The following is a 14341-nucleotide window of genomic DNA, read 5'->3' as shown; positions in this document are numbered from 1 at the left end:
GAGCACCCCCCCAGCCACTGGCAGGTGTACATCTTTGTGAGGGAGTGCCTGGAGCGGGTCATCCCCGCTGAACTCTGGGGTTCAAACCATAACAAGTGCCGCTTCTTAAAAAATGTGAAAGGGTTCATTTCCATGGGGAAGTTTGGTAAACTTTCCTTGCGGGAGTTGATGTGGAAGATGAGAGTGAATGACTGCATGTGGCTTCGTCTAGTGAAAGGTACTTCTGTTAAAGAGCTAAGCAGTGGGGGTGTCAGATGAGTGGGGTTCATGTTTATGGTGGGAAGGCGAGGGTATTGAATCTGGGTTCGGGGTTGTTTGGTTTATTGGTAATAACCGTAGCCGAGAGCAAACCTGGTAGTGTTTGTAACTGATGGTGGAAGAACAGTTCAGCCTGTCTTCCTTCTAAAACTTAAATTGTTGTTTTCCTTCATACTTTTTTTTGTGTTTCATAGGATGACATTTTCATAAACACAAGTTCAGAACCTGAGTCTTTCAACAAAACTTTCCTTTCCATTCCCTGCAATTCCCAATTGCAGTAACTCTGAAAATGAATTGAAGTGTGTCCTAAGCAGCTAAGGAACAAATGCAGTCTGCCTGTTGGCTACTGTAAGCCTTCAGAAAGAACTAAAGGCAGATTAAAAGACTTTGTAGTGGCATGTGTTCCTCAGCTGTGGGAATAAACCTTCATCCTATACAGCATGTTCCCCTCTCACACTTGAGTGTGGGGCCCATGCAACGCAGGGGTTGCCCACCATCTGTCACCTTTCTAGAGCCCTTCTCTAGGAGCAAGACACCCTTACAGAGCAGTACTTCAAGCTGGGTAGTTGGTGGTGTAGAGGTTGTCAGGCCATGTGGTCGCTGGCTGAAAGCTGATGTGAGGGCATCAGCCTATTGCTTCCAATTCTGTACAAATCCTTTCTGTCTAGTCCTCTTTTCAGGTGATGACACGTAAATCTTGCTTCCTTTTTGAAGTGTGTCTTCAGACATCATCCTATGACTTAAATCTTAAGCTCTGGGGCTTTGGCTGATCACCGTAGTATGTAAAGCATGTTGACGTTTTCCTGTGCTTCATTCTGCATCTGTACAAAGTGGATTGCACTTCCTTAGTTGGTGTGTTTGTGGTATTTATTCTTACCTGGGGATGTACTAGGATCCTACAGCAGTGTGAACTGAAAAGGATATTTCTTTTTAAAAGGTTTGATAAGGCTCTGAAATTACTACAGGTTCTTTGTGTTGTAGGAGGGAAGTAGAAAGTCTGATGTCTGAGAACTGATGTCTAAAATAAGAGTAGGTTACACTTCCATAATAAACTGCTAATTCCAGCAAATATATTGATTCTTTATTCAGAAATGGTGTCTCAAAACCATGGTTTCCAGAATGCTGAGGAGTTAAATATTTAAACATTTTCATTGAAGAATATATGTTTGGTCCACAGTAACTGGAACATATTGTCTTGAAGAAAAGTAATACCCTTTTATGCTCTGGCCTTATTCCAGGGAAAACAACTCATAGGTTTGATTTTAATTTTCATTAAACAAGTTTAAACACACATTTAATTGCTTTGCTGCACTGTAGGTGGGTTGGTTTTTCTTCTCCTAAAGTAGGAGTGATTTTTCTTGTCAGTTCCCTGAACTGTAGTCATAATTTACATCTGTGGTCAGGAACTCGGAAAACAAATAATACAGTTCCAGCACAGTGATTTAACAACATCCTGATTTAATTTGTGCTTTAGAACTGCATATTGCAACTCTTCAGTTAGAGAATTTTCCACCAATCGCTGGATTTTTTCACTGATGTTACCTGGCTTCTGTGGAAATGAACAGTTTTATCTCTTTATGTTAGTCTTTTCTTAGGTGCTGTAAATGCATGAAAATACCTCTTTAGCGCACTTGAAGTTCCAGAGAAGTGCAAATTCATTTCCATTTTATAAGTTTCAGTTGTAAGCCTCAGCTCTGTTGTGTTGAAATTAAGCTGGTTTTAACACCTTTGTGCCATAATAACGATTTGTGCTATGCAGCTGAGTTAATATTTCTGTATAATTTCTTGAAATTATCCTGTTGTATTTTGCTAAATTCTACTCCTAGATTTAATGAGGAAAAAATAGTGGAAGTTGTAAAAAAATCAGTATTGTAGTACAGTTTTACTTTCTATTCAGCTGCATTTAGACATCGCTACAAATCTGTGTGGCCTTAAATTTGACAGTAGCAAGGAGTGTTTCATGTTTGTAATTTTTGTGCCATCTAAATACTTTAAGTGCTGATGGACTTAGGGTGTTGTTTTGTTGTTGTTTTTTTGACTGCAGCATTACGTTTTATATAGGATGTCTGAAGTAAAGCTTAACCCTGAAATTATTTTTCACATAATTGAGAAATCTGAGTACCGTTCTCATCCCCAACTCAGCCCAGTTTATTTTTACAGTATACTGTTTTATTTCTTTAAAACAAAACAAAAAAACAACAAAAAACCAAAACATTTATAGTAGACTATTTCCAGTTTACCTTTCCCTTCACAATTATCTTGCCATTGTGCATGAAAGATCTTGCACAGTCAATGTTGAGGGAATAAATTAGGTCTTTGGGCTACTAATGGCATGTATTCATATCCTGCATGTCAGTTTGTCACTGCAAATTATTTTGTATGCTTGTACCTTAAGCTTGGGTCAGTTAAGTTATTTAATGCCAGTGAAAATGTGGAGCAGCATCTGCGCAATTGTTTGTATTATCTTTTTTTCTTTCCACTAACCTCAAGCTGAAAAAAGTGTTGTGTGTGGGTTTTTTTGTTTGTATGTTCTGTGTCTTTACTAATGCCAATAGTTGATATTTCCTATAACTACCTTTGAATTGTTTGTTGAAGGTGATCACTTTGTTCCTGCCTTTGAACATTGTTTCCGTGAAGAACTTTTGGCTAAATTCCTGTACTGGCTGATGGATACCTATGTTGTTACGTTGCTCAGATCTTTTTTTTATGTCACCGAGACCAAGTTCCAGAAAAACACGCTTTTCTACTACCGAAAGTTTGTCTGGTGCAAGTTACAGAACATTGGAATTAGGTAACGTTAGAAAACTAACCAAACATTAATGGAATGTGTGGAAATTCATGTTTTTTAAAGTTGTAATTCTGCCTTCCTACGTTGCCCCTTTATCCTCCTTTTATTTGCTTAATTTCTCAAAAGAAACCTGTGATTGTAGTGTGCACAGCTTTTAAGTTCAGGAGTATTTTGTATGAGAAAACTGATTCCAATTTAGAATTCTTTGGCAGAAGATAAACTTTTGCAATAATAAAATCCATTGTGAAGAGGGTTTTATTTTGATAAGTCAGTTTTTTATACCTTTTAACAACGAATAAAGCATACTGACAGAATCCCAAAGTAACCTTGGGAAGGTTAAGGTAAAAATGCTCAATTTGCTTCAACTGCTTAAATTTAAAAAAAACCCACAACAACGAAACAAAACAAACCTGTTAAATGCTGTAATATGTATTCCTAAATTGTTTGGGTTTGTGTTTTTTTTAAGGTTGGGAGATTTAAAAGCTGCAGCTTGTTTTTTAGTGTGGCTGTAGAGTTCGTATTGCTTTTTTGGTCTTTAAAATGAATGTATGTATGTAAGTTAGGACATTTTTTAAGATCAAATTTTAAGCAATTAAGTGACAAAATAGGAATTATCTGAAGGCAATTTTAGTGAACAGTTTTGTGCACACATCTCCGTATTTCACATCTTTTGGTTTTCATTATAAATTGTTGCGGGGTGTCAAAGAGCTTTGGAACTGTGCAAAGTGAGTATACTTCATGCCTTGTGTTTCAATGGCGTTTTTAATATGGTGAAACTTTGGCTTTCACATTGGTCTGCTGGTCTACAATGTCATATGTGTGATTTTTTTCCCCTCCTGCCCTGCTGCTTCCTGATTTCAACATTGGTATCTCCAGTGCAGCTCCTCTGCATGTGTCTTTGCACTTAATGAGGCTTCTATCTTGTTTGCAGTTGTAGAACAGAATATGCAGTTTAAACAGTAGTAGTAGAATGTAATTTTCAGTCCCACATACTCTGTCTTGTCTTCAAACTAACAGCCTTAGTGTTGTAATTAGTGTTTTATGTAGTTTTTGTGTACTTCAAAGGCATAAATTAGCATCGAATACTAGCTTTTACATATTAGATATAATGTTGCCTTTAGTAGGGTATGTGATTAAAAAAACACACAGAGATACTTTTTGTTTTAGCCTTTTTCTCCCTATTCCCAGTTTCCCAGAAAATCCCAGTGTATAAGGACAGGGTGCTCTGAACCCTAATTTGGGCTGATCGTGTTTCTTCAGATTTCCTCCCTTGGCAACTGGAGACACACCATTAACTACACAAGGACACAAAGGACTGCAGTGTCCTGAACTGCAAAATTTGTATCCAGCACCACCTGCCTAAGATTAGATGTATTTAGGTTTACGTGTGATAAATAGACCCAGATTCACTAGTGTATAGAGTGATTCCTTGTTACCCTACCACATGAGCAAAGGAAGAAAGAAAGGAAGATGTTCACAATGTCAAGCAAAAAAGCTTGTGTCCTTCTGCAGTCAAAAGGAAGAACAAGGTGGTCCCTTTCACAAGTAGATCAGAGAAGTAGACTCCTGTGGAGAGTCTTGAATGATGCTGAATGGATCTCCTACTGATTGTGCCTGTTCAAAAACTCACTTTGAACTCAATGGATAGCATAAGCACCTCGAGTCCTTTTCTTTCACTGTTAAGACACCTAAAATAGATAAAATTTCCCATTGCTTTCTTTCATGCACAGTGTCCAAGATTACTGCTTCAGATGCAGACATCTACATTGCAGGCATTACAAAATCAGAAGGACGGAATGTCATTCCTGAATAAGGTAAGATGAATCTCATCAGTGTGAGTCTGTGTTCTGTTAATTCAGTATTCTGCCTTTGGCAGTAGTAAGCTGCTTAAATGCAAAGAAAGACCAAATCCAGTTGGACTGTGATCCTTACTGACTATAGATGCCTTTCCAATATTAATGAACCATTCATAGGAAGGGAACATCTAACATACTTGTGAATTTTAAATATCCACTAACCAGTTTTTAGTAACAACTGCATGATTCCAGAGAAGAACAAACCAACCTGGTGAAGGGTTTAGAGAACAAGTCCTATGAGGACAGGCTGAGGGAACTGGGATTGGTTAGTTTGGAGAAGAGGAGACTGAGGGGAGATCTCATTGCAGAGGACTGTGAGGTTTGCTCTGTATTTTCTTTTAAGTATTGCTACTACTGAAGAAAGAGATTTCTATTGGGATGTTGAGCACTAAATATTAAATACTGGCTCTCTCTTGCTTCCAAAAAGTAAAGATTTTTGCTGCTCTGCTCCTGCACCCTGGAATGTTATGAGATTAGATGCCCCTAGGAGTCTGATCTTCTTTCTTCATTTGCCACTGTCTATTTCTGTACCAGCAAATCTAACAGCACCAGTGCACAGATGCAGCAGTTCAACACCCATGCTGTTAAAAAGATAAAAAAACTTTTAGCTGGTTTTGGCCCAGACCAGTCAGCAACCTCCCTAATGGTTTGTTTCCCAGCACAGTCCGGGAATCAGTTCAGACCAGGGATCTTTCCCATCAAGTGCTGGATATTGGAAGGAAGTTGGTTGTGCCAGCTGGCCTGAAGGCTCCACAACAGCTCCTGGCACTGGTTACTTTGCTAGTAGAGATGTAAGAGTAAATACTTTCTCAGTCAAACCAAAGCAAATCCAGCTTCTCCCCCATGATATAATTCAAATGTCTTCTCTCTTCCCTCTCCAAGGATGTGTAGGACTCCTCCACTGTTGTTGAGGAGTTGGGATATTTTTACCAGCATCTGGGTTTCTCAGCACCTGCCTGTAATGTTCCTCTCTGTGTCTGACAGACCTGCTGCTGTCTGAAGAAATTCAGCACTAATAGCCCTGTTTGCCAGGGAGTGACAAGCTCAGAGGATCAAAGACAAGAACAGAAATCTAACAACTTCCAGCTCAGGTACAATCTCTCCCCTCCTCACAGATAAGGATGCAAGACTGAAGAGAGGTGGGAAGATTTATTTGGAACACAAAACAGTGCATGAGGAATGAAGGTTAACCACCTATTAGGGAGCCTAAGAAAGCAGGATGTTTCCCTATCATTTAATGTGCACAGATCACTACTAAATCTCTCTGAAACCTCCTAAGGTTTTGCAGTATTTGTTTTGGTGCATTTTCTTACCTTGGGACAGGGAGATCCCATTGCTGTGATGCTTGACAGGCTAAATCTTTCCCCTTTCCCACAGGGACATTCCAGGCAGGTTCTGCTGGTTTGTTTGCTCCCGTTTCCCTTAGTGAAAAAAATCTCTCTCTGTGGTGTGATAAAGGACCAAGGTATGTTTCTTGCTCCCTCTCTGTTTTGTATTAAGACAGACAACCTTTTTCACCACATTTCCTTACTTGTACAGGGAACCATGTTCATCATCATCACCCCCATACCAAAGCTCTGCTGTCACTCTCAATGTCATAAAATAATAGAATTATTTATATTGGAAATGACCTTTAAGATCATCACATCCAATCACAAACCTGACACTGCCAAGTCCACCACTAAACCATGTCCCTAAGCACCACATCAAACACCTCCAGGGATGGTGACTCAATCACTTCTCTGGGCAACCTGTTCCAGTGCTTGATAACCCTTTCAGTGAATCATTTTTTTCCTAATATCCAAGCTAAACCTCCCCTGGCACAACTTGAAGCTGTTTCCTCTCATCCTGAAGATGTCCTTCCATCTGTTCTCTGCTCTCCAGGGTTGCTACGATAATCTCAGGGTAGTATGACATCCATCTCTGTGTCAATTAATTTATTGGGTCAGTTAGATCAGGGCTTTAAGGGCTGGGAAAATTTGAAAAGATACATATAAATAGCAAGGGACCAAAAAAGTTTACTGGAGCCCTTCACTGTTTCCCATTTCTTTGTCCCAGGTGGCTCTACATAAACTAATTTTTTTTAGTTCTAATGTTAATTAGGTTGGAAATCCTTGCTCAAACAGACAAGGTGATCCCAAATGAGCTCTTTATTTGGACTAGTCTAAATGAAAGCATGAAAGTCATCTTTCTAGATTCAGAGACTTCTTTGTCCCAAAGGAGCTCAGCTGCTTCAGCCAACAGAGAATGGTCACTGTTAATAACTATAACATCACTGACATTGACTTTTTTCAAAACTTGGACCCATGCCATTTTTACAGGCAGTGGTACTAGCTGAAGGAGAATTTGGGTTGTAGAAGGTGATATTACCCAAAGATAAAATAAATTTTGTCCTTTCTGATCTGCTAAAATAACCTCAGATTCCACCTAATCACTGACTCCGTGTCACAGGGGAAAGAGGAAGACCAGACAATCTGACAACACTATGCTCAACTTAGTAACTGAAGCAGGCAAGGAACAGGCTATTTAAGGAAATGTCTGCCTTGAGAGGTCCAGAATGTAGAAGTCTACCTACCTCTAAAACACATGGAAGTTAATTTTCTTAATCTTTTAAAGAAACTGGTGATTTGAAGCCCATAGCAGATGAGCGTGAATAGTCTTGAGGGTCACCAGTGCTAGCTTGCAGATCCACACAAAGGCAGGGTCAGAAATGGAAGCAGCCTATTACAAAACAGGATATTTAATCTTGCCCTAGAAGTGCAATTGACTGATTTTCATTCTAAGTGAAAAAGCAATTATCGTTTTCTCCCTGCCACCAAAGCTGCATCTGCCTTCCTGTCTCCCTTCTCCCACAATTAGATAAGTTTTGTATTAATATTAACACCACTGAGGGGATAGAAACCTCCAGAAAGAACAAAAACAAGCAGATATCCTGGAGTTTTACCATGCCTTGTGTTGCAGCCTCCAATAACAGTCATAAAAACATAAGTCACTTTACACATAAATGACTACAAGATAACTATGTCATCCTGTTTCACTAACATCTTTTGAACATTGTTTGTTGCTTCAATAGTTGTATTGAAAAATCTTCCCTTTGTGTAATAAACTTACATCAAGAAATGCAGCTACCAAAAAAAAAAACAAAATAAACAAAACCCCCCAAAAAAAAACCCCAAAACCAGTTGTATGAATATAAATTGCTTTTTAAGTGCAAATAAATCAGATTGAATGAAGATAAAATCTACATATATTTGCTGAGTCACTACTTTGCATTTTCTGTCAACTTTGGTCTGAATTTCAAGTTGTTGGGCAGCTTCCTTTATATTCATAGTTCATTACAGTCTAATAACAAGTGGCCTTATGGGTGTCTTCTGCTCTTCCTCAGTCACTGCACCCATGTGTCTGAATTGAAAATTGAGGCTATTTAGCATGTTTGTTTCTGTGTATATGTGTTTCATTATTCCAGACTGGGCAGCTGGTCACTTTGCAAAAAGACCAAAACCAACACATTTTGTTTTATTTTGGTTTTGGGCCAATACCAAGTCATTGATGTTTACTTCTTTTGTTTTTCATTTTAATTATGGGGCAAAACAATATATTTTTTTGTCCTTGTCATTGAAAGATTTGAGGTTAATTTTATACTTTATGTGATTTGACGAGGATTATGTCTATTAAAAATAGATTTTAGAATTCTAGTGGAAATGAATAAACTGTAGAGGCTCCATAACCTCCCAGAAATAACAACTTGAGTGCCAAAATGCCATGTTCCATGCTGCTGTCTAGCCAGACAGAATTCTCATTGTAGTTGTTATTTTCAGGCTGTCACTATAATAATTATACAGCAGTAGTAACAGGAAAGGCCCTTAGAATAAAATCCCATACACAGTAGTAATAATAGAAAAGTTCCTACTATAAATTCTTGCATAATATGAGCTGGGCAGTTTATCTGTTATTGATTTAAAAAACCTGAAATATATCCAGGTCATGGGTCTGAATAAGAAGCTAGGAATCAATACATGGATATGGGCTGTTGTAGTCCATGGAGGGTGGGGGAACTGAAAGAACTGGTTCCAAAGAAGCTAGAATTCATAGGAGAATGGAGATAAACTTGATATTCCCAGACAGAGCTCTTCTGAAATGAGGAGTGTTCCCTAATGGTCTTAAATGACTAATAGTCATCTCCTAGTTAAGCCAAGGTGGCTGAGGGGAATAAGCAGCATTATATTCCTCTGAGGAAGCCCTCCAATACATTTATTTTGTATTAAATCTTTCAGTTTTAGGCCTGCCTGTGTCCATCACCTTTTTCTGTCACGTGAGAAAAAACATTCATCAGCATTCCCCACATCTTACAACTTGTTCCCTAGAAATTTCTTTCAATTTTAATAATAATTTGCCTACAACTGACTGAGGGGGCCAGCATCCACCCAAAATGCCATTTGTCCCAGGTCTTTCTATTTCCTTGCTCCACAGTTCAGTGACAATTTGTTCCATTTATCCATCTGGTTAACACACCTGCCTCTCTTCCTCCAGGTACAGAAGCTGATGACTGTGACAAATCAAAGATTCGGCTGAAAAGCAAAGTTACTTTGTCATACATGCTATTTTTAAAGGTAAACTTCAACCAATTTCCATTTTTTTTCCAATTTTTTTTTATTCCAACTTTTCATTTCAGCCATAACAGTCCCCTGAAGATTTGCAGGAAGTGAAAGTCAAAAGGAAGATACAGGGAAACAAGTCAATTTGCCAAGTAGCCTGAAGTATCACAGCCAGACATGAGCTGCAGAAGAACTGAGCTGGTTCCTTCCTTTTTGGAACACACTGCTGGGTATTTCACAGCCTGTTCCAGAATACTTGTGTATGGAACAAATGTTGATGATTGTTAACGAAGACTGTGATTTTTTCAGCAGAAAACAAGCATTCAGTTTTGACTGGAAAAGAAGAAAAAGATGTAACCAATCTATGCCATAATGATTAGTTTAGTCATTTAACATAAAGAGGAAAAGCAGAGTTCTGAACTGCACTGTAAGAATCTTCACAATATGTGTATCTTATACACAATGTGCAAATCACTTTGTGTGTTGTCTGAAAGAAAGAAAACAGGGAGAGCAAAAGTGTTTTAATTTGTGGTTTTCTTTTGCAGGCTTTCATAATAGATTATCTTACTAGTTCATGGCCTCATGATCCATGGGACTTTAATGTTCTAAACTTTACTAAATAGAGAGAACAGATGTGTTCCTTCCAGTGTCAGTAGTTTTCCTGAGCACCCCTGAAGTTAGTGAAAACACCAACAGGCACAAGGGAAACCGTGCAACTGTCTTCCACATGGAAAGATGTGTGACTTTCGGTCATTCCTTCTTATTCAGGTTATTATTTAATGACAGTTATTTTTCATATGAGCCGAGAAATGTTCAGAAAAAAAAATGCCTGCAGAAGACTTCTGTGATTCCAGTTTTGTTCAATAAACTGGTGAATGACTGACCAACATCTTTGCACTGAATCGTGTGTCTGATACAGACTCCCAGACTAGGAAGGAACAACATCATCTAGCCCAGGTGGTTCCCACTTGAATTGGAGCAGTTGAGATTGGAGAGATGTTGGTTGGATGGAACAGACTTAGTTTCATCATGACTTTCAAAAGCTGGATAGAAAAGGAAGGAAGGTCTTAAATCTGCTTCATACTACAGGGTGCCTACAAGCTTGCCTGTCAGTAAAGGTTTGCCTCAAGTTTCCCTCAGTAGATGAGCCTGGGGTTCAGGAAATTTGGGCTCCTCTGACCTTATTTGGGTATCTAAAGGCTGGCTGGCTAGATTGAGGATCTAGATCCTGCTGCTCTTAATGAAAATAAAGGAGTAAAGGGTAATGTGTCCTACCCTGAAACACATCCATGCAAGATTAATTGCTCTCTGGTGCTCAGCAATCTTTCTAAACAATGTCCAGCTAGATATTGTGCCTGCCTAAGCAGCAAGTGCCAAAGGATGTCAGACAGGACTTCCCTCTAGAATCTGTCATGGTTTAGAACCAGCCAGCTACAAAGAGCCATGTGGCCCCTCTCCCACTCCTTCCTCCATAGTGGCCACCCCTCTGGACCCTCCCCAGATACCAAGGCCCACAAAGACCCAACATTTACTCTGGGATAGGGGTGGATCCAGGGTTACAGGAGGTATGTAAATAATGTTTCTGACAAGGTCCCACAGCTAGACTGGAAACATAGAAACCTAAGCCTAAGACACGGGGAACTAACTTGGCACTTTCTGCAATTAGTCAACAGGAGGAGCTGGAGCCCTGATTCCATTGGGAGGGTCTGCACCCCACAGAACTGCCTGCAACTGGTGAATGCTCTGAGAAAGAAAGAAGGAATGGACAAGCTCATGACAAGAAAATACCATTTCAATATTATCAGGTCAATGCTGGTACTTCAGTGATTCCTTTGCTGAGCACCCTGTGTGGGTGGCTGCTGTCCCATGGGGGCATCAGGGTGGAGTCTGTGCCCCAGGAGCAGCTGAATAATGCAAGTCTGAGTGATGAAACAAGTGTTTACTGCTCTCTGCTCAGAAGCAGCTTGTCCCTGGAGCCACATTCTGCTCACACCTAAGTCAACCATAAAGTTTACCCTCACCATTCTGAGAACAAGGTCAGACCTTTTCAATTATGTACTTAATGCTATTCCAATTATTGCTTATGAAAGATGATAACAGGCACCACCAAGACAGCATTTCATTGAGAGTAAAGAATAGCACCAAGTGCAAGAAAAAAGCTGTTGCATTGAACAGCCTATTGTCCCAAAGATGTAAAATTTATCTATAAGGATCATATTAAGGAATTGCTTTGCAATTACCGCAAGCTCTGAGAAGAAAAATCTTTGTCCTTGGCTTTTGTCATCCCGGTAGAGTCACAGAAGCTTAGAAATATAAGCTGGAAAAGAATTCAATAGATGATTGAATACATTGCCCAGAGTCTTTGTTATTCAAACAAATGTAGGGTAATTTCTCCACTACAGGTGCTCTACAATTACTCTACTGCAATTACCATTACAAAAAAGTACTTTACCAGCATGGGAGTAACTAACAAATCAAAGGCTGTGCTGTTCTCAGAGCTCCTCTAAGATTTACTGTAAAATATATCCCTATCTTCATTTTGCACCCTGAAGCACAGTGAAATTGCTATAACACATTGCAGTAAATCTCTGAGAGCTTTTCCATAAATCAGGTGAGAACATTCTCTGCCCTGCCAGGGCTGTGGTTAGGTGTCATGCTGGTGAGGGTCTGCCATGGATGATTTCAGGGAGCATGGCCATTGCACTGTCCAGATCCAGAAAAAGGCAGAGTCATGACCCAGACTTGCAGTCTGGGCAAGAGGTGGGTGTAGCACTTCTCTAACACCAACCAAGACACGTGTGTATGATCACGTTAGTTCTTAAGTGAAAGCTGAAAATGGTCAGAAATATTCTTCTTCATGCTGGGTCCCTTGTCATGCTGTCAGATTAAACCTGTTGTGAGGCAGATAGCAGCTCTATCAAAAGGGAATTCAAGGTGTTACCAGTAAAGACATGTATCTATAGGTCACTTCACCCCTAGACAGACAGTAAAGAGCACACAATGTCCAGGGCAACACATGAGCTGCAGCAAAGCCCAGGTGATTTTTCAAGGTGATTTGTTTGTTTTAACAACTTAAGCAAAATCATCACTTACATGGCTGAAGGATGACTTGCTTCTTATGCCAAGTCACCTCTGAGGCAGGCATTGCACTCAGGTTTTATCTGATAACATCAGCACAGATGAGCCAGCCCACTCCACATACAGGAAAGGAAAACTGCTAATAATGATGCCTGACCTTGGGGACAAAGTTGCTGAGATCCACAGTGGAGGGCAAAGTAGTATGTGCACTGACACTTAAGGTCCATCATGCAATAAGCCAGACGTGACAGCAGAACAACAGAAAAATTAATTAGCAGCAGCTGAATTCTTATATGTGACCCAGTTTCAGGAAGAAGAGTGAAAAAAAAGTGTTTTCTTTAAACAGCTTTCAACATCATCAGCTTCCTCAACACTTTGGAATCTTTTGTGAAAAATGAGGCACCAGATGTAGGGGATGGTAACACGGGCTCAGTTGTCTGCCAGTTTTGTTTCAAAACACTGCAGGATACACCCCCAAATGATAAGCACTAGAAAATAGCCATTTCCAGTAGAAAGGTTGTTCTTGGGAGCAGTGTGATAAATATGAGCAGGAGCTGCCCTGGAAAATTATCTACAGAAGACCTCCATAGTGCAAGGCTTCATTTCATCAGGGTCTTCTGCTTCCCAGTACAGTCCAGACCATCAAAGTGCCACCTTCAGATCTTCAAATCAAAACAAGTAAATATCAGATATGGTTTACATAAGAATTTTTAAAACTCATTATTTCTTTCACATAAGGAGTAAAACAGATTTCAGCCACACAAGACCTATAAAAGAAACACAGGAGTTCTCTGCACAGGTCACATTTAATTATGGCCAAAGATCAGATCTTACACTTTTACATCTGAAAACCAAGGAGCAGCAGGAGGTAAAAGAAACATAATCTCAGTGTAATTCAGAGCTTCATGTCATTCTTGGAACAAGAATTTTGTTCAATGCTGCAAGTAGACATGAAATATAGAGGTGTTTGACTGTTTCCTCTTTCTTTGCATAAGCAAATGAATTTAAATTATAACAAAATATTCCAGAGCTTTAGCACTAGAAGTTGAAATATTCCACTCATAAAGAGATGAAGTAAATCTGTAAAACAGTAATATGACTGTGAAACTTTCATTTACTGCTGATAAAACCTTAATTTAAATCAGCCTCCATAACAGATGAATAATTTTCAAAGCTCTTATTTATTTGTTAAAAGACCTGTAGCTTTTCTATCATTCTTGTATGAGCACGTTAATCCAATTTTGAGGGATTTATTAAAAAAAAAAAAAAAAAAAAAAAAAAAAAAAAAAAAAAAAAAGAAGTTTAAAAAATGCAAAAAAAACCTGAATTAAAATGGCAAATAACAAGAGAACATTTTTTATTTGTTCCTCAAAATTATTCACTTGTATCTGTGGATTCATAAGGAAGCCTGGGACTGCATAATAGCAGAGCCAACCACAGAAGATTTCTGGTTTGCATAAACTATTGATCTTTCACTATCTGGATGCAGTTTGTTGCTGACACAATTGAAGCTTATTTGCACTATTTTATGAAGAAAAAAAAGAAAGATCTGCACTTGCAGATACAATTGTTCAGTGATCCAGGCACAAAAAATTGCAGAGACCTCACAGTCTTTGCAACACTGCCTGGTCCCAAGCATGGACTTCAGAGAAGGTTTCCCTCAACACTGAAAGCCCCCATGAAAGCTACGAGCTTTTCCTTCTTTATTCCTAGTAAAAGTTACATCTCACTTAAGAGAAACCTTTCCAGGGGAAGTCTTTGCCAAG

The 14341-nt window shown here is 39.1% G+C and overlaps 1 protein-coding gene across 1 annotated transcript; it reads left to right on the top strand.

The window, feature by feature from the left end:
- Nucleotides 1-177: 177 nt before the first annotated feature.
- Nucleotides 178-3053, top strand: LOC104392944 (telomerase reverse transcriptase-like). Its single transcript, XM_010002390.1, has 2 exons — nucleotides 178-217; nucleotides 2854-3053. The coding sequence occupies exons 1-2, from the start codon at nucleotides 178-180 to the stop codon at nucleotides 3051-3053; spliced, it is 240 nt and encodes a 79-aa protein (XP_010000692.1).
- The last annotated feature ends 11288 nt before the right edge of the window (nucleotides 3054-14341 follow it).

This window comes from Chaetura pelagica, unplaced genomic scaffold (genome assembly GCF_000747805.2).
Source record: "Chaetura pelagica isolate M959 unplaced genomic scaffold, ChaPel_1.0 scaffold46, whole genome shotgun sequence".
NCBI classification, from domain to species: Eukaryota; Metazoa; Chordata; class Aves; order Apodiformes; family Apodidae; genus Chaetura; species Chaetura pelagica.
The sequence above is the reverse complement of the archived record's forward strand: the minus strand, read 5'-3'. Positions and strand labels throughout refer to the sequence as shown.